Source organism: Lasioglossum baleicum, chromosome 15 (genome assembly GCF_051020765.1).
Source record: "Lasioglossum baleicum chromosome 15, iyLasBale1, whole genome shotgun sequence".
In the NCBI taxonomy this organism is placed as follows: domain Eukaryota; kingdom Metazoa; phylum Arthropoda; class Insecta; order Hymenoptera; family Halictidae; genus Lasioglossum; species Lasioglossum baleicum.
In genome coordinates, this window is record NC_134943.1 from 2,085,251 (window position 1) to 2,113,105 (window position 27,855).

Sequence of the window (27,855 nt, forward strand, 5' to 3'; positions counted from 1 at the left end):
TAATCAAGAAGAAAAGCGCTGTGAAGGGCGGCCAGGAGAGTCTTCTTCCTCGTACGTGTGCGCCCTTCCGATCGATATACGTGTACGATGTATTGTACGTGACTCTAGCGTGATACGACAACCATCTATGTACGTGACGACGAATGAGTTTTTCGTCCTACCAACGCATTTATCCACAAAGTACTCGTTACAGCATCGTTAGTTTAACAATCATTGGTTTTCTCTCGACGCATCGCGCGGGTCGTTCGACGTGGACGAGCCAGACGTTTATAGTAGCGGTGTGCGGGTACCCGAAATCGTAGTCGGGCCGGGACGGGCTGTGATACCGTAACTTTGCAATGTATCCAAAAAGTTGAAATGCGAAAAGCGTCATAGCAATGCGATTACAAATTTTTGGAATCATCAAATTTGATTCTATTCGGCTGCTTGGAAACTCTCGGGATCCCGACCCGACCCGAGCCCGAAATTTCCGGCACCCGCGCATCCCTAGTTTATAGGAAGAACGATGTGGAATCGCGGAACGGATATCGAGAGGACATTGTTTGGAATGAGAGAGAGGGAGAAAGAGAGAAGGGGGGATAATTCGCGACGCTTTTTCAGATTGCAAAAATGAGGGGCTTCTCGTACGAACGAACCAGTACTATTCATCTCATTGTATAGAGTTCAGCGAAGTTGTGTCACTCTGATTACGAGCACGGTTCCGTGAATTTTTATAAAGCTATCACTTTGTTACAACAACTATTACACCGCCAGGACAGTGTTTATGGTAAGGGACAAGGGGCTTTTCTCAATTATGACTCGAAAGAAGGCGATTCCTCAGGTCATTTAAAGCAACTTTTCCCTTTACAAAAATCTTTTCTGCGGTTTTGTTAAGGAGCTATTCGCGAGAAACGCGAACCAATCAGAGCGCGGCTACTGTGAACGGATCACGGCTCGGCCAATGCCAACGCCACGCTTAATAACTCCTTAACAAAGCCACGAAGAACATTTTCGCAAAGGAGAAAGTTACATTAAATGACCCCAGGAATCACCCCTTTCAAGGAACTACAACATTTTTGGAACACACTGTATATTCGCAATAAGGCCGCTGTGTTCACGACCATTGCGTCTACGAGCTCGTTGTTCCCGGATCACATTTTTCCGATCTGAAAAGGAAACGCGGTCACGTGATACACTTAGATTATATTATAAAAGAAAAGAAGCGAATTCTCATTTCTCATGACGGTCTGGAAACGATCGCGTCCTTACGGGACGAACGCAAACACGTGTACAACGTACGATTCGCATAGCAACAGACTCAATGTTCAAATCGATTAGAAATGTGACTCATAGCCCGTGGGTAGGTGTATTTTTGTTAAACCGACAGGGTAGAACGAAATTACAAAGCTATTGCCGATAGATCAGGACGAAGCTTTGCGTGTGCTGTAACAATAAACGCGATCATCGTGATGCTAATTAACGAAGAACTTTAAAAACAATAGGAAATCGTGCGATCATAGGTCTTCGCGTAAATTCAGCTTTTCTGCGACACATCACATGTCTTCGCACACACCGTTAGCCTGCACATTAAAACGTACACTTTGTTTATTAAGTGATGCACCGTGTCGCTTGTAATTGCCCGAACCATCATATTATTCATCCTGCTTTCGAACAGTAAGTATAAATATTCTGTGCAAATGACTTTTCATTGCATATACAGCAGAACATCAATTATTCGAACCGACTTGAGGCTTCAACTAGCTCAATCTAAGGCGACAATGCATCACTGTTTATTGTACAGATCAGTACAGATTGAAGCTAGCAATTTAATTAAGTTACTGTTCTATTGTACGACTCTCAGGTGTCCTTGTACAGTTCGGATAATCGAGATTCTACTGCATTATAATTGTACAGAATGAATAAGACTTGAAAGTGCTATGTTTCCTACCGAGAAAGAGATTATTGATGAACGTCATTCGAAGAGAATTTAGTAAATCATTTTTTTAAATACAATTGTATGAAAATCTAGTTTATAAGTTTACTATCGGAATGGTTTCTAGAACAATTGCAAGCGACACTGTGTCTCGTCGGAGAAATGATAAACAAAGTATTAAGCACGGCATCAGATATTTAAACATTTAATATAATAATTGATTGTCTAAAACAGGGGTGACGAATTGGTGGCTCTCGTCCCCACTCTTCTCTGTGACTTAGGCATGATACCCCTCTCTTCCACCTGCGTTCAGCAAGCCAAGTAGTGGGGGTAACTTCGCCTAAGTCAGAGAGAGAAGAGTCGCACTTTCGCACTGGTAGTGGGGGTTCTGTGGCTCCCGGCGGAGAAGTTCGTCACCCCAGATCTAAGTAACGAATTTCGAAGCTCCAATTGAACGTGCAAGGTAACAAGTGCGAATCAAATTTGCAGCTGCTGTGCAAGGTATAACAAGCTCGTGAGAACCTCGTGAAACATTGACTTTTAAAGCGAGACTGATGAATACAATTTCAAGTTTGAACACACGCGAAGTTGCTATACCTTGTTCGCCAAATTGTACAACTGTTCCTTTACTGGCACATACGAACAGTGTAATATTGAATGAGTGTTTATCGCAAAATGAGAATTTCTACCAAAAACCGAATGGTGAATAATCGGTGTTATGTTTGTAGAAATTCGTGAAAAATTTCAAGACTGTACGTGTGCAATGATCACTCGCGTACTCGCCTACTTTCGGGTTAAAGCCAGATACTTCGTATTTAGAATAGTTGAGTTATAGAGGACACATTGTATATGGTGATGCATAAAACTTTTCGGCTATAATTGTGCAAGTTTTGCTCTTGCCATGCTAATTATAAGTATATTCTGACGTTAATCACACGAACGAGCATATAAATAATATCGATTAACGATTCCAAACGGCGACGGCTTTGTTCTATCGGGAAAAATGGCGGATTTATAAAGCACGCGTCGTCATTTGAAACGGAAAAGAAAACTGAACTACTATTGTGCATCACTGTTAATCAAAAGCATGTGCGGAGTATACGTTAATAGAGCGAACTGTACAATTAAGTTCAAAGTGTATAGTAAATAAAAACATCATAGTAACGATAACGATTGTATATTCGAGATGAAGTTTCCAATAAAACCATGTTTTATCTTACAATAATTACGTTGTCGTCGAAGAAACACCGTTCTTGTGTACGCTCCGTACATGATATAATACGCTTGAATAATTCTCACATTCCTTGTACACGTCATACCCGTTTAATTATCTTGCTTTAATTCTCAGACTATCAAAAACTCGATTCAATTTCATTTATACTTATTTATTATAATCAGGATAAAATTAATTTAAATATATAAATATACATGAAACCATTTTGGGTTGACCAACAAATTTTCATGCAGTTTTTAGAAAATTTCTCTCGAGAACTTTGGGAAGTATTTATTGTATTATTTATTTTTTACATTAAATGTAGACCGCGGATATTTTATGATAAATATAATTTAGACTTATTAAAATATTATTTTTGTTTAATTTATTTCACTTAAAAGAGTGATTTCGAAAATATTTATTTCGCATAAACATCCGCACTGTAAGTATAATGCAAGCATCACATTGGAGAAGAATGAAAAAATTTATTCGTCAGCCCAAAACTACACATTGTGTTGCATACGCATCCATTCGTAATTATTTCGATACTCTGAAAGTTAATGGTAAGGATATAATCACCTAATGGCAAATACGATATACTATAATCGATTCTAACGATAAATTAATACAATGTTTTCCTTTAAGAACAACCTTTATTAAAGAAGTTGAAACATATGTAACTGTCTCTCTGTTTGAATATTCTATATTCTTTCAACACTGTACAGAAACATATTATTTGATTACAGTACAATAGACAAAGAATTTTTGTCAATTTACACATTCTGTTAGTTTGGGATTTCCTATTTTAAAAGTTAACTCAGTCACTATATGGTCCGTCACTATTAACGTTAACATAGTAATTAGGAACGAACAATTTAAGTAAATAAACAATTGACCGCTGATTTTTTACATTTTTATCTGATGTAACCTTGAGAGAGCAGGATAATTCTTCGAAAGTATAAAGAAAAGCAGAAATGCTATTAAACATAATTTCTAAACATTAGACTGCGGATTGTATGCATTTATTACAAAAATGAATAGATGAAATACAAAACTGTAAGGGCATTAAAAGAATCTAAAAACATTGTTACGCCATCTTCGACTCGTTGAAATTATTGAAAGAGAAAGTACACTTTTAATTCTATGTCTCAAAAAATTTTTATTTTGCTTAAAAATCCGCAGTCTACTAATCATTTAAGATCTACTATGATGATTCAATACAATCGAGACCGACATTCGTGGGCGTATTCTATTTGTTGCTAAAGTCGCTAACTGGATTGAAATTACTTTCACCAGGAATAAAAGTATATTTATTTCAACGGCCACTTCGTACGTTACAACGTGTGATTGGACTTGTCGATCGTCTTCTGTAAGCAAAATTTTGAATGATGCATTGCGATAAACTTTAACGTGACTGGTATCACAGTGAGAATATTTCTAACAAATAATTGGTAACTCGATATATTTGGGAAGCGCCGGTTCAAGATGACAATGTTTAAGTTTAATTACTTCCATGAGCATAGATCAGGCCCGGGCAACTTCTTCCCCGCTGTCGCTTCTCGACTGCCACCACTATCAGTGTACCGTTTCCCCACCGTTTCCGACACTCCACAGGAGTTTGTTGGGGAGGATTCAGAAGTAAGGAGAGTTGCAAGTTGCCCAGACCTGGCGTAGATGATTAAGGGGATAGACTCGTTTTTCTAGGATTGCAAGGGTGCGGGATACGCGTTCTCATTTCTCGATAATGCTAAGGTGGGATTGTTCAGTAGTCAAAAGCGCTATATAGATAAAAAATCAATCTAGGCCGCGATCTCCCTCGAAAGTCCAATTTTTGAGGCGCAATTTTCATTATTCGGAAGCATACAGCTGCGCATGTAGCTATTTTCATAAAGCTACTTTCTAACAAGGCAGATTACGCCTCGTAAACGTAAAACTAGGACATTTGAGGGCGATCTCGCGGCCCAGATTGATCTTTTATCTAGCGCTTTTGACTACTGAAAACCCCCATCTTAGCATTACCGAGAAATGAGAACGCGTACCACGTACCCTTGCAATCCTAGAACCGAGTCTACCCCCTTAAATAATCGAATAATTGAACTTCGTTGTCAGAGGTAAGAGGAAAACACTAGGAACGCAACGTGCAATCACATTCAATGCACCGGCATTGCGTTTGAATAATAGAATATGATAAATTGATAATCGATAGTGTAGATACACATATTATCTTTATTTATTACACACACACTGAAATAAGCGCTGAAATCTCGTCGCTGATGTACAATAAGATGGGTAGTATTCTATAAGAAAATTGCGAATGGATGGGAAGAGATGAATGAATATAAAATAACATCGACTAAGTAAACATTTCAAGGAAAAAATCTTGATCGCATCATCGCTTTCAAACAACTCTCATACAATCTAGGTGAATATGTAATACATGTTTATTGCTTCCACATCGATTATTATTATACATACACTTCGATTCAACTGACGATTCGCATTTCGGCAACAAATGAAATAATATTGAATTGTCGCAATGACCACGAGTAATCACTCCATAAAACACAATTGTGCAACGTTCATCCCGCATACCTACATCAATAACAATCTTGAAAGAATCCCTTTAATAATGTGTTCTCTCATTTGCGAATCAGTGAAGTTTATCTAACGTTCTCGTTTGCAAGAACTGGGTGTATAGTTATCAAAACAATTCAGAAAAGAATTAGATATACAGGGTGTGGCCGGACGGGTGGTACAACCGAGCAGGGGTTGATACTACAAGTAAAAATAAGTCAAAAAGAAGGAATAACATTTTTTCGTTTGAGGCATCGTTTTCGAGAAAATCGAGTTTGGAAATGCAGCGAATACATATAGGAATCGTATGACGCGTCTGACCATGATCAACCAGTTCCACTTTGTACATATATGTACTAATTACCAAAGCACGCGAACCTGGCGGAACTTTAAACTCGATTTTCTCGAAAACAAAGCGTCAAACAAAAAAATGTTATTCCTTTTTTTCGACTTATTTTTACATGTAGTATCACCTCGGTTGTACCATCCGTCCGGCCACACCCTGTATATTTGTTGCACAAGCAGTTGCAAGGTCGTAGATATACGTAGTAGACATATGTACTATTGCTTTTTATACACAGCATGAGACGAAGAGGCGGCATATATCAAATAATTAAACTATTGTTCTAACACCATCGATAGCTACAATATCGCACTGGTTACCAAGTACCTGTTTATACAGTGGAAACGATACCATTTCTTTTTTTAAATCGGACAGAAATAGAAAGAAAGAACAAACGCAAGACACAGCTAACCACAATGGAAAATGTAATCGATTGTTGTGTATTTACAGCCATTTTTTGATAGATACATACAATATTTATTAGCCTCTTTGATTTATTACAATTCGAAACTATCATTCGTGCAAACACGAGTTTTCAATCAGTATCAGATCGTTTAATAAACTCAGGTATGCGAATTAATCAAGGGAACGATTATTTGATAATATTTTAAGATAAAATTTGTTTACTTCCCTAAAAGATACAGTATGCGAAAGTCTTCACGTTTACTGTTAAATTCTGGATTTGTATGTAACGATCAAGAGATTTTTGAACAAATATTCTATGAATATATTTATTTATTAACGCCATTCTGTTGCACAAAGGTACCAGTATTACTTGTAGCACACGTTTTAAACGTGAGATTCAGCTTTGAAACTAGTGCTAAAATTCTAGATAGACACAAGCCGTTTTTAACTCTTTCTTTTTTAAATATTAAATTATATTTAGTACATTATCACTTCAATTGCGTTGATTAATACGCACAGAGTGTACCTCACCTTCGCATACTATACACGATGGACACAAAATGAACGCTACTTATCACCGCCTCTGTATATCAAGGTTAGTCTGCACAAATTTTGCAATTTTTCGATTAATGATCAGTAATATACTTTCATACTTCTACTTATGTATAATATAATTTCATACTTCTTTGAATTAAATCATAAGTATAACTTCCGCACCCAACGGTGAAATTTCACTTATAATAACTAAATAATAGCAATAACGTCACAGTTTACATTGAGTATAGTGGTGTAAATTAAACTTCAATTCTAACTATTATTATTGCAATTTAAATTTTATTTTCTTTCTTTACATTTCCATTTGGAATTATAAAAACTTTAATCCAATGACGGCAAATTACCGAAAACATTGATTATTATAAAACGGAAGATATTTATGACAAGACTGCATATTTTTATGCAAAATTAAAAATGTCTGTAATTACAAGATACAAAAACTACGTAGACATTGATTTATTTCCCTAATAATTTCAACTAGTTGAAAAATAATATGAGTATCTCATAATGCCTAAAATCCAGTCTATTTATGACATAAGATAAAATTCTTTTCTTAGAATTTAACTTTTTTTTTACAATTTAACAAAATAGAATATATCACAATTATCAATAATATTGATTACGTAAGTGCCGAAATTTGTGAGTGTCCAAAAATACCCCAGACTAATTATAAATCTGTATTTTGCAGATTGATAACGTTGAAGAGGTCAATACCCATGCTACTGAATTGTTGAAGGAAAATTTACCGCAACCGCCGCCTACCACTCCAACAAAAATACGAAAGCTACCATCACCATCCTCTATGGTAACACCAAAAGCGGTTAGAAGTAGTTTCGCCAAATCTTCAGAAGCTGCTGAATCAAAAAAGAGCTCTTCGCCTAAAGAAACTGTGAAGGTAGCAAGTGAAACAAGAAAGAATCTAAATTTGGCGAACATTAAAGCTGTTGCGGATGAGAAAATTGCAAAATCTCCTTCACCAGAATATCCCGTCAATCCACGATTGAAAAGCCCGGACAAATCTTCTCCCAATACACCCAGAAAAGCATCTCCGAAAAATATACGACTTCCAAAATTAGCGCCGTCTCCTACGCCACCAGAAACCATACCGATTTCTAAAACTGATTCCAAAATCAGTCTACCGAAATTGATAGAGCCTTCCAAACATTTAAACAGCGTGGCACACTGAATCGATTTCGTACTACTGCAAGCTTATCGATCAATTATTTAACATTTACGAACCAGATTTGATCGAAGTCTGAAATAATAGCTTCATAAAATTTTCATTTGTTAATATACAATAATTAATAAAGTCATACTAACAAAAAGGTCCTGAAACGAATAATTAATTACTAACGAAATAAATCAATAATTTCATAAGTAATATTTATTCACAATTTCTAGTAAGGAGTTCTAAAATGAAACACAAACGAAGTGTGTAGCAAATTGTATTGTAAATCTAACAGTACTGATATTAATACGAATGTTGATAAATTTTTGATGGAAGAATAGGCAAAAAAATTTAAAACGACGTATCGATTTCTCACTCATCAAATTCTTGGTATTTATTAAATAATTTGTATAAAATAGAACTTTGAATGTAGTTCTATAGCGCAGACGTAGTTATCCTTTCACTTACACATGGACATATGTAATACAATAAAATATGTTTCTATGCACTACTAATATTTAATATACATAATTTTACAGAATACAGATGTATTGGTTTCAATAGAAAACGATGTTGAAGGAATTTTCCATTAAAATCTTCAGAAGCAAATATAAATATTTTTTTACAAATAATAAAAATAAAAAATATTACGTGTTGTTACTAAGAAAAAGGATAATGATAATTTTTAAAAACAAAGGACATTTTAAAGCAATGTAATGTAATATAAATATGTGTGTATGATTTTTAATGTACATAACAAGATATGTATTCGCTACATAAACACTTCCGGAATGATGAATTCAAAGTACGTTTGGAAAACATGATCCTAAAAATACTTGGTTTGAACAATTATATTATTGGCGACGTTTTGCTATTATGTAAAAAAACTATAAAATACAGTAAATTATTATAGTGCGTCTATATTAATTTTTCTTTGGCAGTGGTGGTGGAACTAATGTAACTCCGGTAAAGTAAGGATGATTTAATCCTTTTTTTGCTGTTATCCTCTGATTTGGATCATAAGTCAAGAGTTTCTATACAAAAAAAAAAGAAATATATTAAGATTGACATAGAGGTAAATGTGTTAAATGTTGATTTTGAATTTTGCTGTAAAAATATGATTTTCACCAAAAGCAAATCTTTGGCATCAGGCTTAAAGGAAGGTAAAACTTCTTCGAAGCATTTTGATTCCCATCTTGGAAACCTTGATGTATAATCAGGTAGCTGTGACACTCCAGGCCAAATACTTTCATCGGGTGTACCTAGTGTACGAAATATCCTGAAAAGCTGATCTATCTCCGAGTCTCCTGGAAACAATGCTCTCCTGGTTGCCTATGGGATTGAAAAATTAAGATTATTATTAAATCTAACATATTTCATTTTCATTCATATAGTATTTCATTCATATTAAAATTACAATACCATTTCTGCGAATATGCAACCAAGGCTCCACACATCCACAGCATTGGAATACAATTTGGTTCCTAAAAGAATCTCTGGCGCTCTGTACCAAAGGGTTATTATTTCATGCGTATATGTTCGAACAGGAACACCAAAAGTCCTGGCTAATCCAAAATCTGCTAATTTTATGTAGCCCTCCCGATCTATTAACAGATTCTGTGGTTTTAGATCTCTGTGTAAGATGCAACGAAGATGGCAGAAGGAAATTGCATTCAATAATTGAAATAGATAACTCTGCAAAAATAACAGACTTGTCTTTGAAGAATGCATGCACCTACTTTTAATTCTGATTATTTTTGAGAGCAATACCTTTACAAGAGCCTGATCTAATCCTCCTTTAACAGAGTCTAGTAATTTTTTTAAGTCTTGTTGTAAGAATTCAAACACAAGATAAAGATGTTTGTCGCCATCTACCACATCAAACAACTGTACAATATTTGGATGAGTAAGTTTCTTTAATATTGATATTTCTCGAATAGCAGTGGATGGAACACCTTCGCTTTCCCTGATAGAAATTTTATATTAACATTCGATGGTGGAATAAAATATTTATAATATCCATACATGTAATAAAATATTTATAATACTTATAATATATTTTATTACAAAACAGTATACAACTAAATTTAAATTAACAGGTACACAGAGATTTAGGGTACATTTTTTAAAAGTAGGTCAACCCAGAGTTAATACTTTTGTTTGTTTGGAATTGATAGTTTCCAAGATGCTTGTATTATGTTTATATAACATATACATAACATATTTATATAAAAAGGAGCAAGACTATTAAACTTTATTAGAAGTACAAATCTATATGTATAAACAATGAATATAAACTAATCAAAAACTAACTTTTTAACTAGATATGAAAAATAAGATCTTCATAATAATGTTTTGATCATAAGAAACAATCAATCTATTACTGTATTAGTAATTGATAGCTAATAGAAAATTCACATTCAACAAACTATGCAGGAGGTGATGCAGTGTATAATTTTTAAACAATGAATTTTTTTAAGTGAAAATGGATAAGCTGCTGTAACTCTCAAAAGAATTTCATCTAACTCTAAACAGTTTTGTAACCAGATATAAAATGAATGATTAAAACAGTTGAATTACTATCGCATACATCATATTATCTTTAGATTATCATTTGGTTCTGTATATGTTTTGGAGTACCTAAATTAACATTATTTCTGAGATGACCTGCCAACTTTCGTTAAAGTTAAATTCTTCTTCTATTATACATGTAAAACAAAAATAATTAACTAGTTTTCCAATAAGCATAAATCATAGACAGTCATTTGGCATTATACTGTACATTTAGTAAAACAAATGATGTAGGACAAACTTATACAGGAAAAATCCATTGATAGCATTAATAGTTGCACTGAATTAATTAAAAGCTGTAAAACTAAAAACCAGGCGAGCATGACACAATGGGACAAGCTGAATAATGTGGTGCTACGAAAATTTAGTGTAACGTGGCCCCTGCAGATTCAGCTGACCCCAATGTGCAAATTAGCAGATATGTTAGCAATGCATGTAAGCAAAAGCTTAGCTGATATGATTAATTGATTTCCTTTAAATGTTATTTGTATTATAAAGGAGAATAACAAATTCAACATAAATAGTTATCCAGTTATTTACAAAATGAACAAATATTTAATTTTGCAAAGTACAAAAATGTTTTAAAATACTAACATTCTCTTATAAACGTAAATGAGGGGGAACAAAAAATTATAATAAGTTAAAGTTTTATAGGGATTAGTTACCTCGAATAAGTATTAGGTGTCCATGCTTATAGAAGTGTTCTATTTAAACATTTTTTTATTGATTAATAAATAATTATACTACAACACACATATAACAATGAAAGATGTTCTAGTAAACCAATTCTAACTTTCAATGTTGCATGTGTAGCTAAATATAAAAAGAATAATTTTAAGACAATGGACAGTATTTTGTGTGAAATATAAATAAGTACTACTTTTATATATTTATATAGAATATACGTTTAAATGTGCTGTAGACTTAACAATAAGATTTCTGTCGCTTAATGAAAGAATTAAATGTTCATTTTGTAGTTAATGTAGAATTATAAACTTCTCAGAACTCGATACAGATATTCATAAAAAAATAGAAAATATTTATAAATAAATGTTATAAATGACATACGTCTCGAGACGAATTTTCTTAAGTGCCACCAGCTTCCCAGTCAGTTTATCTTTCGCTTTATAAACCACCCCATAGGTCCCTTCCCCTATTTTTTCGATCTTAACGAAGTTGTCCATAACCTCAACGCCACGTTCGACGTTGTCGGTCGTCCTCTGACACTCCGTTTTAGTTGCCAGTTTTTATCACTGTTCTGATATTATTTGAAATTATATATTTATAGAACATTAACTAACAATATCGTTGATATCTAAACACTTTTGTAGGTGTTGTTTAATCAAAATTGTTTGTTTATCAACACCGCTAAATAAATCACTTGACATGCGTGCTACATTGCCGCCATTTTTGTTGAGAATATTTTAGAATCTCAATTCTCGCGAGAAATCGATAAAACCGAATAGTAAAGTAGATCATCTTACTAGATATTCTGTATCGTAATGGGTAAATAAATTCAATAATGCATTATTATTAATACATTGCGGATCTTTATGCAAAATAAAAATTATCTGCATCGATTGCAAGAAATAAAAACTAAATTGATACATCTCTGATACATCTTCAATTTTGAAAATTTTTCAACAATTTTGAATTTCGTCTACTGAATTATGCTATAAATGCATAAAGATCCGCAGTCCAGTAATTAAATAAGCCCACTTTCTATGGGAATACTCTCTGATTCCCATAATCCAACCGTACAGCGGTTGAAACGAATTGAGAAGGATTTTGGATGCCACCGCCCCCATACATCAACCTATGTATTAAAGGAAATTGCGCGAAGCTTTAAAAATATGGTTTATAAGAGCAGTTAAATTGGCGGGAAAGTACCGAAACCATCTGTTCCGAACAAAAAGGCTCCACGACGTGTACTACGAGTTACAAAATCTAAAAAACGAGATCCCATTATAAAATTTTGTTTTATATGTTTAACTTATTTGTTCAAGTAATATTACCTCTTCTCTGATTCTACAATGAATACTAATTGTAAGACACTCTGTAAATATACTATGAATCCGTTACAACCTTGAGATTTTCATGTTACAAACAGAAGTAAGTATATACACGATTGCACTCTGTTTGTATGTAGATTCAAACATCACCTTTAGAGACATAGTTAGATCGACGAAAGTTAAATACGTCGACGTATAATTTTCACTATCGTCAGTCAGATGACTGAATCGGTTGCAAGAATTACTGTTAATTTAAAACATTTGTGATAATTGTTTCTGATATTGTGTGTGATTTCTTATTAGTGCAAATCGGAAAATTTCAAAAGGAATCAAACTTTAAGAAAATCAAGTAAGTAAAGTGGTTTTAAATTCTGTTTATATGGTACTATAAAAGATTTCATTTAATTTGTATTACTTATATTATTAATTGTTATTCTCAAGGTATAACATAAAAATGATATTACCATTAATAATGTCTAGTACTGGGGATATGAATAAAAACTGGCTCATATGGAAACAATGCTTTCTTGAGTTTATGGAATGGAACAATTATTACGAACAACCAGAAGAGTATAAAATTACTATTTTAAGAAGCTTGTTAGGATATGATGCTCTAAGGGACCCATCAATCCATCGTATTTTAAATTATAGATTCAGTACTCTGATTCGTGTATTAGAAAGACTTGATGTCTTCTTTAGCAATATGAGAAATGAACTTGTAGATCGATACAATTTTTTCACAAGATTCCAAGCGGAAGATGAACCAATTGAAATATATATACTTGATTTAATTGTATGCTCTACCTATACGTTTGCATGTGTTTCTCTTAATTTATTAAACATACATTATCATATATTTTTACATATTTTAGGAGAAAGCAAAAACTTGTAATTTTGGAAACCTAAGTGACAGCATAGTCAGAGATAAAGTGATAGCAAGTATCCATAACAAGGAGTTTCGATCAAAACTGTTCCAAACACTAAATCTTAATTTGCCAAAAATATTACACATTTGTAAAGCACATGAAGCTCAAAATAAAAACAATAATGGAAACGTTGTTGAAAAAAGACAAACTCAAACTAATGCTTTACACAATGATAAAATAGCAGTAGTAGAGGCTTCCAATAGTAATAATAAAAAGGTTGCTGAAGGGAAACAAAATTCAAATAATAAAGTAAATGCCAAAATTAATGTTGAGGCTAGGACAAATCCTGAAAATGATAAGAGTTGCAAAAATATTATTGGCACGACCAATCAAAGTGATACTAGTAACAAAGATAAGACAGATTCTAAAATGCATAATAGTGGTAGTAACGTTTTGAGGACTGCTTGCAAAGAAAATAATACTAATGTTGGTGACAAGACTAAGACAAATCCTAAAATTAATGAGTGTAGTAAAGCTAAAACAGATACTAAAAAGGATAATAGTTGTAGTAATATTTTGAGCACTGCTTGCAAAGAAAATAATAAGAATATTGGTCACAAGACTAAGACAGATGCTAAAAATGGTAATAATGTCAGTAATCATACAGATTTGGTTTTTGGAGATTTTGGTTCTGATATTAATGATATTATTGGCACTACCAATCAAAGACATAGTGATAGTAGTAATAAAGCTAAGATGGATAATAGTGGCAGTACCATTATGAGCACTGCTTGCAAAGAAAATAATAAGAATATTGGTCACAAGACTAAGACAGATGCTAAAAATGGTAATAATGTCAGTAATCATACAGATTTGGTTTTTGGAGATTTTGGTTCTGATATTAATGATATTATTGACACTACCAATCAAAGACATAGTGATAGTAGTAATAAAGCTAAGATGGATAATAGTGGTAGTACCATTATGAGCACTGCTTGTCGAGAAAATAATAAGAATATTGGTGACAAGACTAAGACAGATGTTAAAAATGGTAATAATGTCAGTAATCATACAGATTTGGTTTTTGGAGATTTTGGTTCTGATATTAATGGTATTATTGGCACTACCAATCAAAGACATAGTGATAGTAGTAATAAAGCTAAGATGGATAATAGTGGCAGTACCATTATAAGCACTGCTTGTCGAGAAAATAATAATATTGGTGACAAAACTAAGACAGATGCTAAAAATGGTAATGTCTGTAATAATGTCTGTAATCATATAGATTTGGTTTTTGGAGATTTTGGTATTGATATTAGAAAGACTAAGATTATTAATATAATATATACTATGATAAAGGCTAAGATAGATTCTAAAGGTATGAATAGTAATCACAACATGAATACGGCTCGTCGAAATAGTGTAACATCAAATCCTAAAAATAATAAGAGTGGCAAAGCTAAAACAGGTACTAAAATGGATAATAGTGGTAGTAACATTTTGAGCACTGCTTGCGAAGAAAATAATGTTAATATTGGTGATAAGACTAAGACAAATCCTAAGAATAATAAGAGTGACAAAGCTAAAACTGATATCAAAATGGATAATAATGGTAGTAACATTTTGAGCACTGCTTGCAAAGAAAATAATACTAATATTGGTAACAAGACTAACAATAAGACAAATCTTAAAAATGATAAGAGTGGTAATAACATTATTGGCACTACCAATCGAAGACATAGTGACAATAGTAACAAAGCTAAGACAGATTCTAAAATGCATAATAGTGGTAGTAACATTTTGAGCACTGCTTGTAAAGAAAATAAGAATAATATTGGTGACAAAACTAAGACAGATGCTAAAAATGGTAATAATGTCAGTAATCATACAGATTTGGTTTTTGGAAAAAATTGTAATGATGTTAATGATAAGGTTAAAATAGATTCTAAAGGTATGAATAGTAATCACAACACGAATACAGCTCGTCGAAGTAGCGTAACATCAGGTACACAATACAGACGAAACTGTAGGAAATGTAACGGAAAGCATGCTGAAAGAGCTTGCCCTGCTTGGGGACATAAGTGTGAGAACTGTGGTGAACGTAATCACTTTCCTAATTGTTGTCAAATGAAACCTTTAAAAACAACAGAACAACATATAAATGTATGTATGCTTTTTTTAGAAGTAATTTAATCAAAAAATAAATTACAATTGTGCTTTATGTTTTTATTTTTCTAATTATAATCAGTTTTATATTCATTTCAGATGAGCTCAATAGAAAATGTATTGAACCCCAATCACTTTCAACATAACAATCAGCCACAGGTAGAAAATAAGTGCTCCTTTCTCTCTATAACTTTTATTAGTATCTATGTATATACTGCTTATTTATATACTTCTTTCTTTTTTTTTTAATACTAGCCCGTTCCTCCAAGCAACTACAGTTTAGTAGCAAATATAGAACCTTGTTATGTAAGTACTAGTACATCGATATATATATATATGATATTGTAGTTTTGAATATTCGAAATTTTATTGAGGATGAATATAAGTAAAGAAGAATTTCTTTCTTTCAGCTTCCTAGTGCCCCAGTATTTTGTGAGACGGAGAATGAATTATATCCAAAGTTATCTCATATGTCAACTTTCCAAGCATGTGCGGTAAGTTCCAGCATAGTTTGCAAGTAAACCAGTTGGAGAGACTGGACCTATTTAACTAATTTTTATAATTGAACCATTGGTATTTTCTTGATTTGCTGTGTACCAAAAATGTATACATTTACTTAGATTTATAGGCTTAACTTGAAAAACAGTTTTGATTGAGTGTACTGTAAGTTGCAGTATTGCTTTTAAATGTTTAAAAATTTTCAACAGTTTTTGAGTTTTGTTTTTATTATTTTTTTTTCTCAACTTTTCTTACTGCTTCTTTTATGATCATGTCTGCTTTTTAGCACTTTGTCTTGTTTTTCTCACTTTTCTAATGTTCTGTCATGTAACTGCTTTTTGAAACAGTCTTACCTGCTCAGGATACAATATGTTTGCATTTTCATTGATTTTAGAAGAATAATCTTTGAATTCATTTACACTTTTACATATGCTTATGTTAATTAAGTAATCCTATCCGACATTCCGGGTTGCACGTGGTACAAAACTTCCGTGAAATATATTCATGACAAAATATTTAGCAGAATTTAGTCGACAAAAGTTTATAAATAACCGAAACAAAAATATTTGCTTACCGTCGACATTTTTCGACGTTTTATTTTTATTGACATAAATGCCGAGTTTCTGTCACAGACGCCGCTCGCGCGTGAACACTTACACACCGCTAGGGTACACTCACACACCGCTAGGGTACACTCACACACCGCTAGTCGCTAGTCCACGTATGTATGCGAGGTTTGCAAGGGTCCGGGATTCCACTTCTGATTTCTCAATAATGCAAAGACGGGGTTTTGTAGTAGTCAAAATCACTAGATGAAAGATCAATCTAGGGCGCTGTTTGCCTGAAAAATCCTTCTTTTACGTTTCCGAGCAATGGTTTTGCAATATTTGGCTGCATGTTGCCCGTCGCATGTTGCCCGTCAGATGACGCTGCAGTCACGCCGGCGTACTAGCATCTCCGACGGGGAATATGCAGCCGAATATTGCAAAACCATTGCTCGGAAACGTAAAAGAAGGACTTTTGAGGCGAACAGTGCCCAGATTGATCTTTCATCTAGCGATTTTGACTACTAAAAAACCCCGTCTTTGCATTATCGAGAAATCAGAAGTGCCGGACCCTTGCAATCCTCGCGTACGTATACGTGGTCTTGCGGTCTGTGAGAGTACCCTAGCGGTGTGTGAGTGTTCACGCGCGAGCGTCGTCTATGGCGGCTTCGTCATTCATATGTTTCACTATTGCGGAATAGGAGCACCAGTCAGCTCCATCTGTTTTATAAAATAACAATTAAAAGGAATTATGTAGTCAACTAGCCCCGATCTCCTCGAATATTATATACAGTGACTTACATACAAATCTTTAATTATTTAGCTACTGAATCCTGAAGCAACAGTTGGCAATACAGAACCTAAGACGGTAGCAACTGAAACTCAAAATCATAAAAAACGTTCAAATTCGGAAAAGGCGGACAAATGTTCGATATCATAAAAGTAGTTATTGTATGTATATAGTCAACAAGTACTATTTGTAATTTTGAAATGTGAATTTTATACTGTTTTATTTATTTATTTATTATTGCTTTAAGTGAAAAATAATGTTATTATTAGCAATTAAAAGAGAAAATTTATGTATATTAACTAAGCTATACCAACAAATTTTGGCAGCTACTGGAAATGAGTGAGAGGAGAGAACGGAAAGGGTGCGTTTCAAAGTCGATAATTAAGATAACGAAGTTAAACTTAATTTTTTTATATATTTATATAATAACTATCTTAAGCAAAATTAACGATCTATAATACTATTGTAAAATGAGGAGAAACGAAAAAATATTCTTAAAAGAAGTGCCTAATATAACCCAGATAACACAGAGACATCTTGAAGACGTCTTAAATGCGTATGCTGTCGGACATTCAAGGTATCTTACGGACGTCTTGAATGTCCTCCGAACGTATTCCGAACGGCCTACGAAAGTCTTCTCAACGGCTTTGTTACTAAACCGTACGTTCTAAAAACGTCCCAAAAATATCCATTAAACGTCTAAAAAACGTCTAATCGACATTCTTGGAATGTTTTTAAAACGTACGGTATTGTAACACAGACCGTTGAGAAAACTTTCGTAGGCCGTTTGGAATACGTTTTTAGATGTCTAATGGACATTCTTGGGATGTTTTTAAAACGTAAGGTATATGTAACACAAGCCGTTGAGAAAACTTTCATAGGCCGTTTGGAATACGTTCGTAGGACATTCAAGATATCTTGCAGGTCCAAAAATATTAATTAAATATAATTAATATATATACATATATATATATTTGATTGGTCATGTGAAAAAAAGAGACTGGAAGGGTCCCAGTCCCTTTTCGCATGACCAATATCATATATATATATATATACATATATATACACAGGACATTTAATTATAGGAAATATATATGTGGTTTATTAACAATGAAAACTATTATAAATAACAATAAAATCTAAAGGTTTTTATTTAATCTGGCCGCAATTCTGTCCGCCGCCCTTTTGAGCCACATTTGTATGGCAATCTCGGCTTCTCGTCTTGTTGCACAGACGCGTACCTTTTCTGCAGCACCTTGAATAAAATTTCTTATTCTGTTAATTTGTACATGAATCATCACTTTTATAATAACACTAAAATAAGGGCGATACTTACATATTACGAGGTTGGCGATATTTAATGTACTAAAGGGCTTCTTCCCCTTTCTGCCCAACCAGCTATATGTCAACGCCAAATTATTCGTAATTAGCGTCGACAGAACTCTTTTTACAAATTGGTAAACGTTCTCGCCGCCAATTTTGTATAATTCCTGAACCTAAATTAAGAAGTTATTAATATTACATTCTGTTAACTATATCAAAATGAAAGATCAATTTCAGGTATCAATAAATTTTACTTACGCCATCTTGAAATTGTTCGCCGCTATTTAAGATATTCTCAAAAGTAGAGAACTCCTCGTCCGTGTTGAGCGGAAACTTTAGCGGCGAAAATCTCTGTAAAAATGGGACCCTCTCTCTATGGTCTTCTCCAGCGGCTATCTTGTTCCCCGCTTCTTTTAATTGACGCACGTCTTCTTTTAAATCCTTTACCTCTTGAAGTACATCGGTGAGGAGAGCTCTGAAGAGATGCCCTTGTTGTTCTATGTTCTTCATAGATTGTAGTAATGTCTCCAGGCCCTCCTTACTGTGTCCAGCTTCTTGGTTTCCTATTAATTGTTTATTACAAATTATATTTGTTAAAGTAAATTTACTTATTATCTCTAAAACATTTTCCTTAACTTACGAACAATAGATTGCTCCGCCATATCCAGCGACTCCTCGTTGTCGGCATGCGAATAATGTGAGTCTGAAAATGAAATATATTTTGATTAAAAACATTTACTAATTACAGAAAGTGAATCATGTATAACTATCGACATCCTCACTGATGGCCTCATGGTGTTGTTGCCTCCTCCTCTCTCCCCCTATATTTGCCAATAACGATGGGGATCCGACATCCTCGTTGATGGCAGTGACTGAAAATGAAATATATTTTCATGAAAAAAGATTTACTAATTACAGTAATATTTAATGTTTAATATGTAGGGTGCTTTTGTTTGTATTTACATACCAATCTTACTGTTAGTCCTCTGTCTTGGGGGAGAAGGAAGGACAGAGAGAGTACAATCAGACGACGATTCGTCGTCATTGTTGAACCGTGGTGGTCGCGAAATTCTCCTCTTTTTCAGGGCACCCGTCTGGTCAATCTCTGACTGGAGGTCGCTGGTATCTTCAGCCGCCTTCGCCTTCCTCCTCGCTTTCGCGTAATCGTCTAAAAGCATTGTATAATTATTATTTTAATTGTGTACATGTACGGCAGGTACGTCAAACACGCAGCCCGTCGACAAGTAGTTTGGGGCCCGACCAAAAACTTTGACACTGATGATGACAATTTATATATGTTCTCCGCTCCAAATTCACCCTTCTGCAAGTGAATTTCACCTTTCTGTAAATCAATTTCACCCTTTTACAAATCAATTGCACCCTTCTGCAAATCAATTTTATCCATTTAAGAATATTTGAAATTAATTATTTATTTATTTCGATTAAATTATATATTTATTTAGACACACGTGTATTCACGTACGTCAACTGTGTCATTACTCTGCGAGGGAAGACTCAATCTCTATCTCTATATATCTCTATATCTATATTTCTATCTCTATCTCTATTTATAATAAAATCGTGTCTGTCTGTCTGTATGTATGTACTTATGTATGTTTGTAACGGCATCACTTGAGAACGGCTCAATGTAGAAAGCTGGGGCTTGAACCATTAGACGCGGCGTTTCTTCGGGAAGGTTTAGGAACAAACCGCATTCAAAAAAGTCTATTGGTTCAAAAGTTGTGACGTTATTAGTGAAAAAAGTCAACTTTTTCGCTCTCTTTTGGGCACGTTTCTGCTTATAACTTTTGATCAAATGGACTTTTTCGAATGCGGTTTGCTCTAATACCTTCTCGAAGATACGCCGCGTCTAACGTTTCAAACCGAAGCTTTTTACGTTCTACCGTTCTCAATTGATGCTGTCACAAACAGCCCAAATACGACTTCTTCGCACACTATTGGGCACGTTTCTGCTCAAGATGAACAGATGTACGGTGTACACATATAACTATTTCAATTTACCGAAATTGCTATGGTTAAAAAGTTTCACTGAAAAGTGATCCCACGTTGTTCGAGGTGTTTCCGTGTTTTTTATTGCATTAAGCAATTTTGACTTCTTTAGCGGTGGCCAGTAACACTTATGGCCTTCTAGCCAGTTACTTGGCACCGCTTCCACAGTTCCATCCTTGACAAACTGAACAACAGTCCATGTTCTCCTGCTGTCTTTCAAATAGTGTGCCGCCTCCATTGTATGTGTATTACCTAAGAATTGTAAAGTTCGGTAAAATTTAGAGACGAATTTAAACAAATAATTACGATATAAATACAATTAATTAAAGAGAGGAATTAAATAAAGGATCTTGCATCAACCATCTAACAAAACACACGTCTTTTCTCTTCGATCCCTCACCACATCCCTTTATCTTCCGTTTACTGCAATTTTCGGTAACGGAACAGGCACAGATAAAAAATTTAAAATCGTGATCTTTACTTTTTCAAAAAACAATTATTTGTACATTAGCTAGTAAAGTAATCCTTCTAACGTCTCAAAAAAACTCAAGCTGTTGGGTCGAATTTTGAAAAAGTTATTCGGTTTTAGAAGGTGTACGAATGCTTTGTACACCCACTGTGTAAATATATATTTATATATGTACACTGTATATACTTACGCGCAACTTCGGCCCACAGCAACAGCAACAGCGGCAGCAATCGCAAAGCAATATCTTCAGCAACAGCAACAGCTTCCAGCAGCAACCGGAGAAATTGTATCTTTAAAAAAATGTACGAAAATTAATGAAAGTTTTAGTAGAGATCACGGTTTAGAACATGTACTAAAATACACGTGTAAATACACGTGGTACGTGAACCGTGTACATAGTACGAATTTAAGGATCCGTGAAAACGTGTACACGGATCTGTCTGCACGGATCCTTAAATTCGTACTATGTACACGATTCACGTACCACGTGTATTTATATAGACGAGAATTGGGGATCTCTAAGTTTTATCAATGAAACAAACGTAGTAGAAGGGCATAAGCAAAAACACTAACTCGAACAAATAACACCAATGCTAATACTCACTGTTAGATTATGGGTATGTATATAAGTAAAAACCACACTGTTTAAAATGATTTCTGGAGAATACTGGAGGCGCGTCTTTATACTTCGATGGAAACGCAGGAATGACGAACGCTCAGATCAGAAACAAAAGAGCAACAATCCTATATGAACAACTGAGGATCGAGGGTCCCATGCCGCGGAAAATATATGCTATACGTGCTGTTGCTCTTCTGTTTTTGATCTGAGCGTTTGCCATTCCTGCGTTTCTATCGAAGTATAAAGACGCGCCTCCAGTGTTCTCCAGAAATCATTTTAAACAGTGTGGTGTTTACTTATATACATACCCATAATCTAACAGTGAGTATTAGCATTGGTGTTATTTGTTCGAGTTAGTGTTTTTGCTTATGCTCTGCTTCTACTACATATTGTTTAATAGCTAAAGTTTTTATTAATTTTCGTAAATCTTTTTAAGGATTCAGTTTTTCCGGTTGCTGCTGGAAGTTGTTGCTGTTGCTGTTGCGCTTACTGTTGCTGTTGCTGTTGCGTAACATCTTACTTCGTCACACTATTATTGACAAAATGACAGCAAAACGGAAAATGCAGAAATATTATATGCGTGCTAAGAGGTTCTCACTTGCTTCGAATCCATCTTTACATCAGGGAACCTCTACCTCCACCTCTAATTTCGTTTATTCAGATTTTGTTAATAATATTGATAGAGAAGTTTTCGTAGAAAACATTCAACCTGAAATACCGAATTCCAGTAACAATTCCGCAGAAAGTCTTGCAAATGAAAGTTTTAATGTTCTGCTAGCAGAGTGGGCTATAAAGCGCAATATATCTCATTGTGCAATTAACGATCTGCTTTCTCTTTTAAAAATGCCAATTACGAATAATTTACCTTCAGATGCTAGGACTCTTTTAAGGACCTGTAGAAATGTAGAAACAAAACAGGTAGACCCGGGAGAATATTATCACTTTGGTTTACAAAATACAATATTGAATTTAATTGAAAATGTAGACATTTCTTCAATCGACAACAACATTATTCCAGTCAACATTAATGTAGATGGTTTACCATTGGCTAAAAGTTCTAAAAGTCAGGTTTATCCCATTCTGTGTAGCATTGCGGGTGATAAAAATGTTGGTATGGTTGGTATATACCATGGTAACGATAAGCCTGCAGATCCCAACCTTTTCTTAAGTGATTTTGTCCAGGATACAGTGCAAATAGCCAACAACGGATTTTTAATTAAGGGGAAATTGTATTATTTGGAAATTAAAAATTTCATATGCGATGCTGTTGCCAAGGCACAAATTAAATGTATAAAAGGTCATACGGGATACTTTTCGTGCACTAAGTGCAAGGCTGAAGGAGCTTTAAAACAAAGTAGAATGTGTTTCCCTGATGTAAAGGATATCCGTTTGAGAACAGACGCTGAGTTCAGATCGCAAAGTCAGATAGAGCATCATGCTGGCTCATCAATTTTAATGAATATCCCGGGAATTAATATGGTCGATTCATTCCCTTTGGACTATATGCATCTAGTTTGCTTGGGTGTTACGAGGAAATTAGTTGTTAATTTGTGGTGTTGTGGTGAACCTAAGACAAAAATATCAAATTTAAAAATTTCAAATATTTCAAATGCACTTATTCAGCAGACCAAAAATATTCCGGCAGAATTTAATAGAAAACCTCGCACCTTGGCCGAGGTGAAAAGATGGAAAGCAACCGAATTTCGTCAATTTCTATTTTACACCGGCCCAATAGTTTTATTAGGTAATATCAGTAAAAGTAGATATTTTAATTTTCTCACTTTGCATGCAGCAATGACCATATTATCAACATCCAGACATTTTAATCTCATTGATTACGCGTCAGAATTAATGACATACTTTGTCACTTGTTTTAAAGAGCTGTACGGTGAAAAACACATCACGCATAATGTCCATAATCTTCTGCACATAACACAGGACGTTAGGATTAATGGACCGGTAGATAATTTTAGCGCTTTCCAATTTGAAAATTTTTTGCAAACAATATTACACTGTATCAGAAAAAACGATAAACCATTACAACAAATAGTTAAACGATACACCGAAAAATGTAATCTTGCTGCAGGAAAAGTGAAAAATATTAAATATCCAATTTTTGAGAAGCAACATTCAGAAGGTCCGTTAATAGGAGATTATGAAGTATCCAAACAGTATAAAATAATTATTTACAGTAATTTCATATTAAAAATTACTGAGCCTGACAACTGCTGCTGCCTAAACGACGGTAGCATAATTCTCTTAAAGAATGTCATAATCGCAAATAACGTATGTCAAGCAGTTGCTAGAAAGTTTTCGATTTTAAAAGATTTTTATGAGAGGCCGTGCAAATCTTCACAATTGGGCATTTTTCTAGTAGAACAGTATAACTTGGGGCCCTTACAAATTTTCAATATTAAAGATATAGCCTACAAGTGTGTAAAACTAGAAATCGACGAAAAATTTGTAATTTTCCCATTACTCCATTCGAATTGCTAAAAATTCTACATTTGTTCAATTAATTTGATCAATTTCAATTTAAACAATTTCATTGTATGTATAAACCGAGAATGCCACACAGTACAACATTATTCTGTACCATATAGATCGATAGAGTATCAAATTCTGAGTATAAAAGTGTTGACCTTCATATGTCCTAAACCTAATAGTTAACGCGACACAGCACGTAATGGTCGCAGCATCCTGTAAAGCTCTTCAAAAACAGCACTTTCGGTAAGTTATAATTATTATACGCCATAAATGTACAATTGAAATAATAACTGTTTAATGTTTCTAGACGATTACATGAAGGCCAGGAGTAAGGCCCGAAAAGCGGAGGACACAATAAGCGTCTGCTGTGGGAGGTAGAACGACCTCGACGGAAAAGGTCAAGCACGACATCGTTCAGCATGGACGTCAACGTCGACTCGCCCGAGGAGGAAACTATTCTCAGAACTCCTCCATACATAAATATAAGACAGAGGAACATGGGTATGTAAATCCAAAATAAGGAAGCACTGATCTATATAAACCATTCTTCTGTAATTTGTGTCTTTTCAATCAAAATATATTTTATTTTCAGTCACTCATCACCACGGCAACGGCGAGGAGTCGCTGCAGGGAGAAAGCAGCACTACATAATAAGCAACTTCAACTTCAACTTTAACTTTCATTGTCTCATAAATGCGAGTACATCATTAGGACAGCATTAGTGTGTCAGAGTTTGGCCAATCTAATCCGAATGTGTTTCCGTCTACTCGTGACGATCAAACTACCCGAGTATTAGTTAAACGTCTCAAGAATAGCGCTTCAATATTTTTTTTTCTATTTGTACACCCGTAAAGTAGCGTAAACTCTTCATTGAAAGTCGAGAGATTTCAAGGAGCACTTTGCGTTCTTAAACAGTCTCTGTAGAACAGCGTTTGTTTATTGGCGATTCTCAAGTGTTTTAAGGAAAATTATGTAAATTCGTTCAGATTTAATTTTACTATCATCTAAATTAATATACAGTTATTAATATTTGAACATTTCCAATCATTCTGTAAGTTTTTTTACGATTACAAAACTTTATTGACGATTTTGTCAAGTATGCTTCAATACATTAAATATCGCCAACCTCGTAATATGTAAGTATCGCCCTTATTTTAGTGTTATTATAAAAGATGATTCATGTACAAATTAACAGAATAAGAAATTTTTATTCAAGGTGCTGCAGAAAAGGGACGCGTTGTTGCAACGAGACGAGACACTGAGATCGCCATTCAAATGTGGCTCAAAAGGGCGGCGGACAGGATAGCGGCTGCACTAAATAAAAAATTGTAATTTTTAATGTTATTTTCTGACTTTTTTTTCCTTTAAAAAGGTTTTTGCGATTCTAATAAACCATATATTGTGCGAGTTGATTTATATATATCATCTTGTTCTAGTTGTTCTTATTTTTATAATAAATAATATATAAACGAAAAGCGTGCGTTAAGTTAATATGAATTATTTTTTCCATCCTCTTTTTATGTGGATTATTCTCCTTTTAATAAAGCTTTTCCTTCTTTAATAAACCACATATATTGTGCGAGTTGATCTTATATATATATTTACATTATACATATTTCCTATAATTAAACTTTCTTATTAAATGTCATTTGTCATGCGAAAAGGAACTGGGACCCTTCCAGTCTATTATTTTCACACGACCAATCACATATATATGTATATTTTTAATTATCCTTTTAGACCTGTAATACTCCCCAAAAAAATGTCTTATTTTGGACGTAAAACGAACTTCCTGAAAAAGACGTTTTCAAAATGTTTTATTTTAGACGTAAAACGAACTTCCTGAAAAAGACGTTTTCAAAATGTCTTATTTTGGACGTAAAACGAACTTCCTTAGAAAGACGTTTTCAAAATGCCTTATTTTGGACGTAAAATGAACTTCCTTAAAAAGACGTTTTCAAAATGTCTTAGTTTGGACGTAAAACGAACGTCCTGAAAAAGACGTTTTCAAAACGTTTTTAAGACGGTCTTCAAGGACGTAGGACGTTCAGACCTCAAATGGACGTGAAATGGACATCTTGAGGACGTCCTGTGCTATCTGGGAATATATATATATATGTGTGTTTAGAAATGCATGTGGTTTACAGGACTCATTACAGATTAATCAAGATACAAATCGTCTAGATAAGGGAGTAATAACAATACAACTTGTATTTATATTTGTCATTAGTTAATTTTCTTTAAAAATTCTCGACCTAGTAGTATTATCTCTTCACTAGAGAGAATTGTATAAATATTTTTTAGATATTCTACCATGAGAACTTGGAAACGTTCCAACTTTCAACTCATATGCAATGTATATTTTCTTTCAATTGTTTTCGCGTAATTTTTAAAGAGACAAAAAAATTGACGTTCAATCATTTTTGCAATTAAACCAATGCGACGTTTAGAATAGCAATATTTGTATGGATCCGATGTAATAAACTGAAAATTGTTTACCCTGGCAGTGATTTCTTAGTGGAGGAGTGTAAAGTAGCATTCAGTATAGAGAAATTATAATCATACGTCAATGCAATGATTGAATTGCGAAAAGTGGAGCACGTGGAAACTTCAACATTCCCTAGTGAATGTGGACGTTCACTCTATTTTGCTTCGATAAAACTGACATTGTCTGTCGGCCGCATCACTTGTTGCATTGTCCTGGAAATAATGAGAATGTACTGTATAAACCACTAGTATAGTGTATATGGTTGCGGCACACATATCACGTTCATGTATACGATCGCGATGTCTTTGTTCGGATGCGCATAGCACGACACTTAAAACTGGGGTAGCCGGTTCATTGACGTTCAACCGAAACAAGTTTTGGCCAAGCGCAATCCAGTTAATTTGCTACTAATATTATAAACAATAGGGACACTCTGTAATTGAGCATTTGTAACGACAATAATATATTGTTTATTTCTAAAACCTATGTGGAAGTTTATTTCTGATTACTAGACAGCGGATCTTTATGCAAAATAAAAATTGTCTACCAGAATTGCAACAAACTGGAGTGAAATAGAAAATTATTTTTATTCCTACTATATTTAACAGATCGAAAATAATATAAGAATATGTTGAGATTCTTCGAATGTTTTCACTGTTTTAAATTACACTTACTCATTTTTATCATAAATGCATGAAATCCGCTGTCTACTGATTACATATACATATGTACACTTACATGTGTGTCATGTTACATTGCAGTGCTGTCTTACCAATAGAGATACATGCAAAGAACACACGGTATCGCTGCAGAGAAACTACTGAATTTTTTCTGCGATTTC

General features: G+C 34.1%; 4 protein-coding genes and 1 long non-coding RNA gene across 6 annotated transcripts; 3 read left to right on the forward strand and 2 right to left on the reverse strand.

Annotated features, from left to right (window-relative positions):
• The first annotated feature begins 4,184 nt into the window (after positions 1-4,184).
• LOC143216439 (uncharacterized) lies at positions 4,185-11,751 on the forward strand. Its single transcript, XM_076439486.1, has 2 exons — positions 4,185-7,042; positions 7,691-11,751. Exon 2 carries the CDS (start codon positions 7,805-7,807, stop codon positions 8,186-8,188), a length of 384 nt encoding a protein of 127 aa, XP_076295601.1. The 5' UTR covers positions 4,185-7,042; positions 7,691-7,804; the 3' UTR covers positions 8,189-11,751.
• On the reverse strand, positions 6,519-11,944 carry LOC143216437 (cyclin-dependent kinase 2). Its single transcript, XM_076439483.1, has 5 exons — positions 11,810-11,944; positions 9,941-10,136; positions 9,593-9,865; positions 9,299-9,502; positions 6,519-9,204 (listed from the first exon to the last, which is right to left on the reverse strand). The coding sequence occupies exons 1-5, from the start codon at positions 11,923-11,925 to the stop codon at positions 9,094-9,096; spliced, it is 900 nt and encodes a 299-aa protein (XP_076295598.1). The 5' UTR covers positions 11,926-11,944; the 3' UTR covers positions 6,519-9,093.
• A 76-nt stretch (positions 11,945-12,020) lies between these two features.
• Positions 12,021-18,240, forward strand: LOC143216433 (uncharacterized). 2 transcript variants are annotated; one of them, XM_076439476.1, is made up of 8 exons: positions 12,110-12,247; positions 13,057-13,102; positions 13,195-13,546; positions 13,626-15,782; positions 15,885-15,944; positions 16,041-16,091; positions 16,196-16,279; positions 17,652-18,240. In XM_076439476.1, the coding sequence occupies exons 1-8, from the start codon at positions 12,244-12,246 to the stop codon at positions 17,766-17,768; spliced, it is 2,871 nt and encodes a 956-aa protein (XP_076295591.1). In that variant the 5' UTR covers positions 12,110-12,243; the 3' UTR covers positions 17,769-18,240. The 2 variants fall into 2 exon arrangements, with proteins under 2 accessions (XP_076295592.1, XP_076295591.1); XM_076439477.1 differs by having other exon boundaries at positions 12,021-13,102; positions 13,195-13,323.
• A 453-nt stretch (positions 18,241-18,693) lies between these two features.
• On the reverse strand, positions 18,694-21,189 carry LOC143216543 (uncharacterized). The gene is made up of 7 exons (XM_076439693.1): positions 20,964-21,189; positions 19,909-20,109; positions 19,724-19,813; positions 19,582-19,644; positions 19,200-19,504; positions 18,955-19,114; positions 18,694-18,873 (listed from the first exon to the last, which is right to left on the reverse strand). The coding sequence occupies exons 1-7, from the start codon at positions 21,187-21,189 to the stop codon at positions 18,758-18,760; spliced, it is 1,161 nt and encodes a 386-aa protein (XP_076295808.1). The 3' UTR covers positions 18,694-18,757.
• A 950-nt stretch (positions 21,190-22,139) lies between these two features.
• Positions 22,140-26,448, forward strand: LOC143216414 (uncharacterized). Its single transcript, XR_013010560.1, has 3 exons — positions 22,140-24,769; positions 24,834-25,027; positions 25,119-26,448. It is a non-coding gene; the product is annotated as an uncharacterized LOC143216414 (long non-coding RNA).
• Positions 26,449-27,855: the final 1,407 nt, after the last annotated feature.

Bases quoted from the DNA above. Each gene is read 5' to 3' on its own strand.
- LOC143216433 (XM_076439476.1), top strand. The intron at 15,783-15,884 runs GTATGTATGCTT...TATTCATTTCAG, and splicing joins CAACAGAACAACATATAAAT to ATGAGCTCAATAGAAAATGT. The intron at 16,280-17,651 runs GTAAGTTCCAGC...TTAATTATTTAG, and splicing joins CAACTTTCCAAGCATGTGCG to CTACTGAATCCTGAAGCAAC.
- LOC143216439 (XM_076439486.1), top strand. From the start codon at position 7,805: ATGGTAACACCAAAAGCGGTTAGAAGTAGTTTCGCCAAATCTTCAGAA.
- LOC143216437 (XM_076439483.1), bottom strand. From the start codon at position 11,925: ATGGACAACTTCGTTAAGATCGAAAAAATAGGGGAAGGGACCTATGGG. The intron at 9,866-9,940 runs GTATTGCTCTCA...TTATTTTTGCAG, and splicing joins TAGATCAGGCTCTTGTAAAG to AGTTATCTATTTCAATTATT. The intron at 9,205-9,298 runs GTGAAAATCATA...TTTTTTGTATAG, and splicing joins ATGCCAAAGATTTGCTTTTG to AAACTCTTGACTTATGATCC.
- LOC143216543 (XM_076439693.1), bottom strand. From the start codon at position 21,189: ATGGAGGCGGCACACTATTTGAAAGACAGCAGGAGAACATGGACTGTT. The intron at 19,645-19,723 runs GTGAGGATGTCG...TTTCATTTTCAG, and splicing joins ACAACACCATGAGGCCATCA to ACTCACATTATTCGCATGCC. The intron at 19,505-19,581 runs GTAAGTTAAGGA...AACAATTAATAG, and splicing joins GGCGGAGCAATCTATTGTTC to GAAACCAAGAAGCTGGACAC.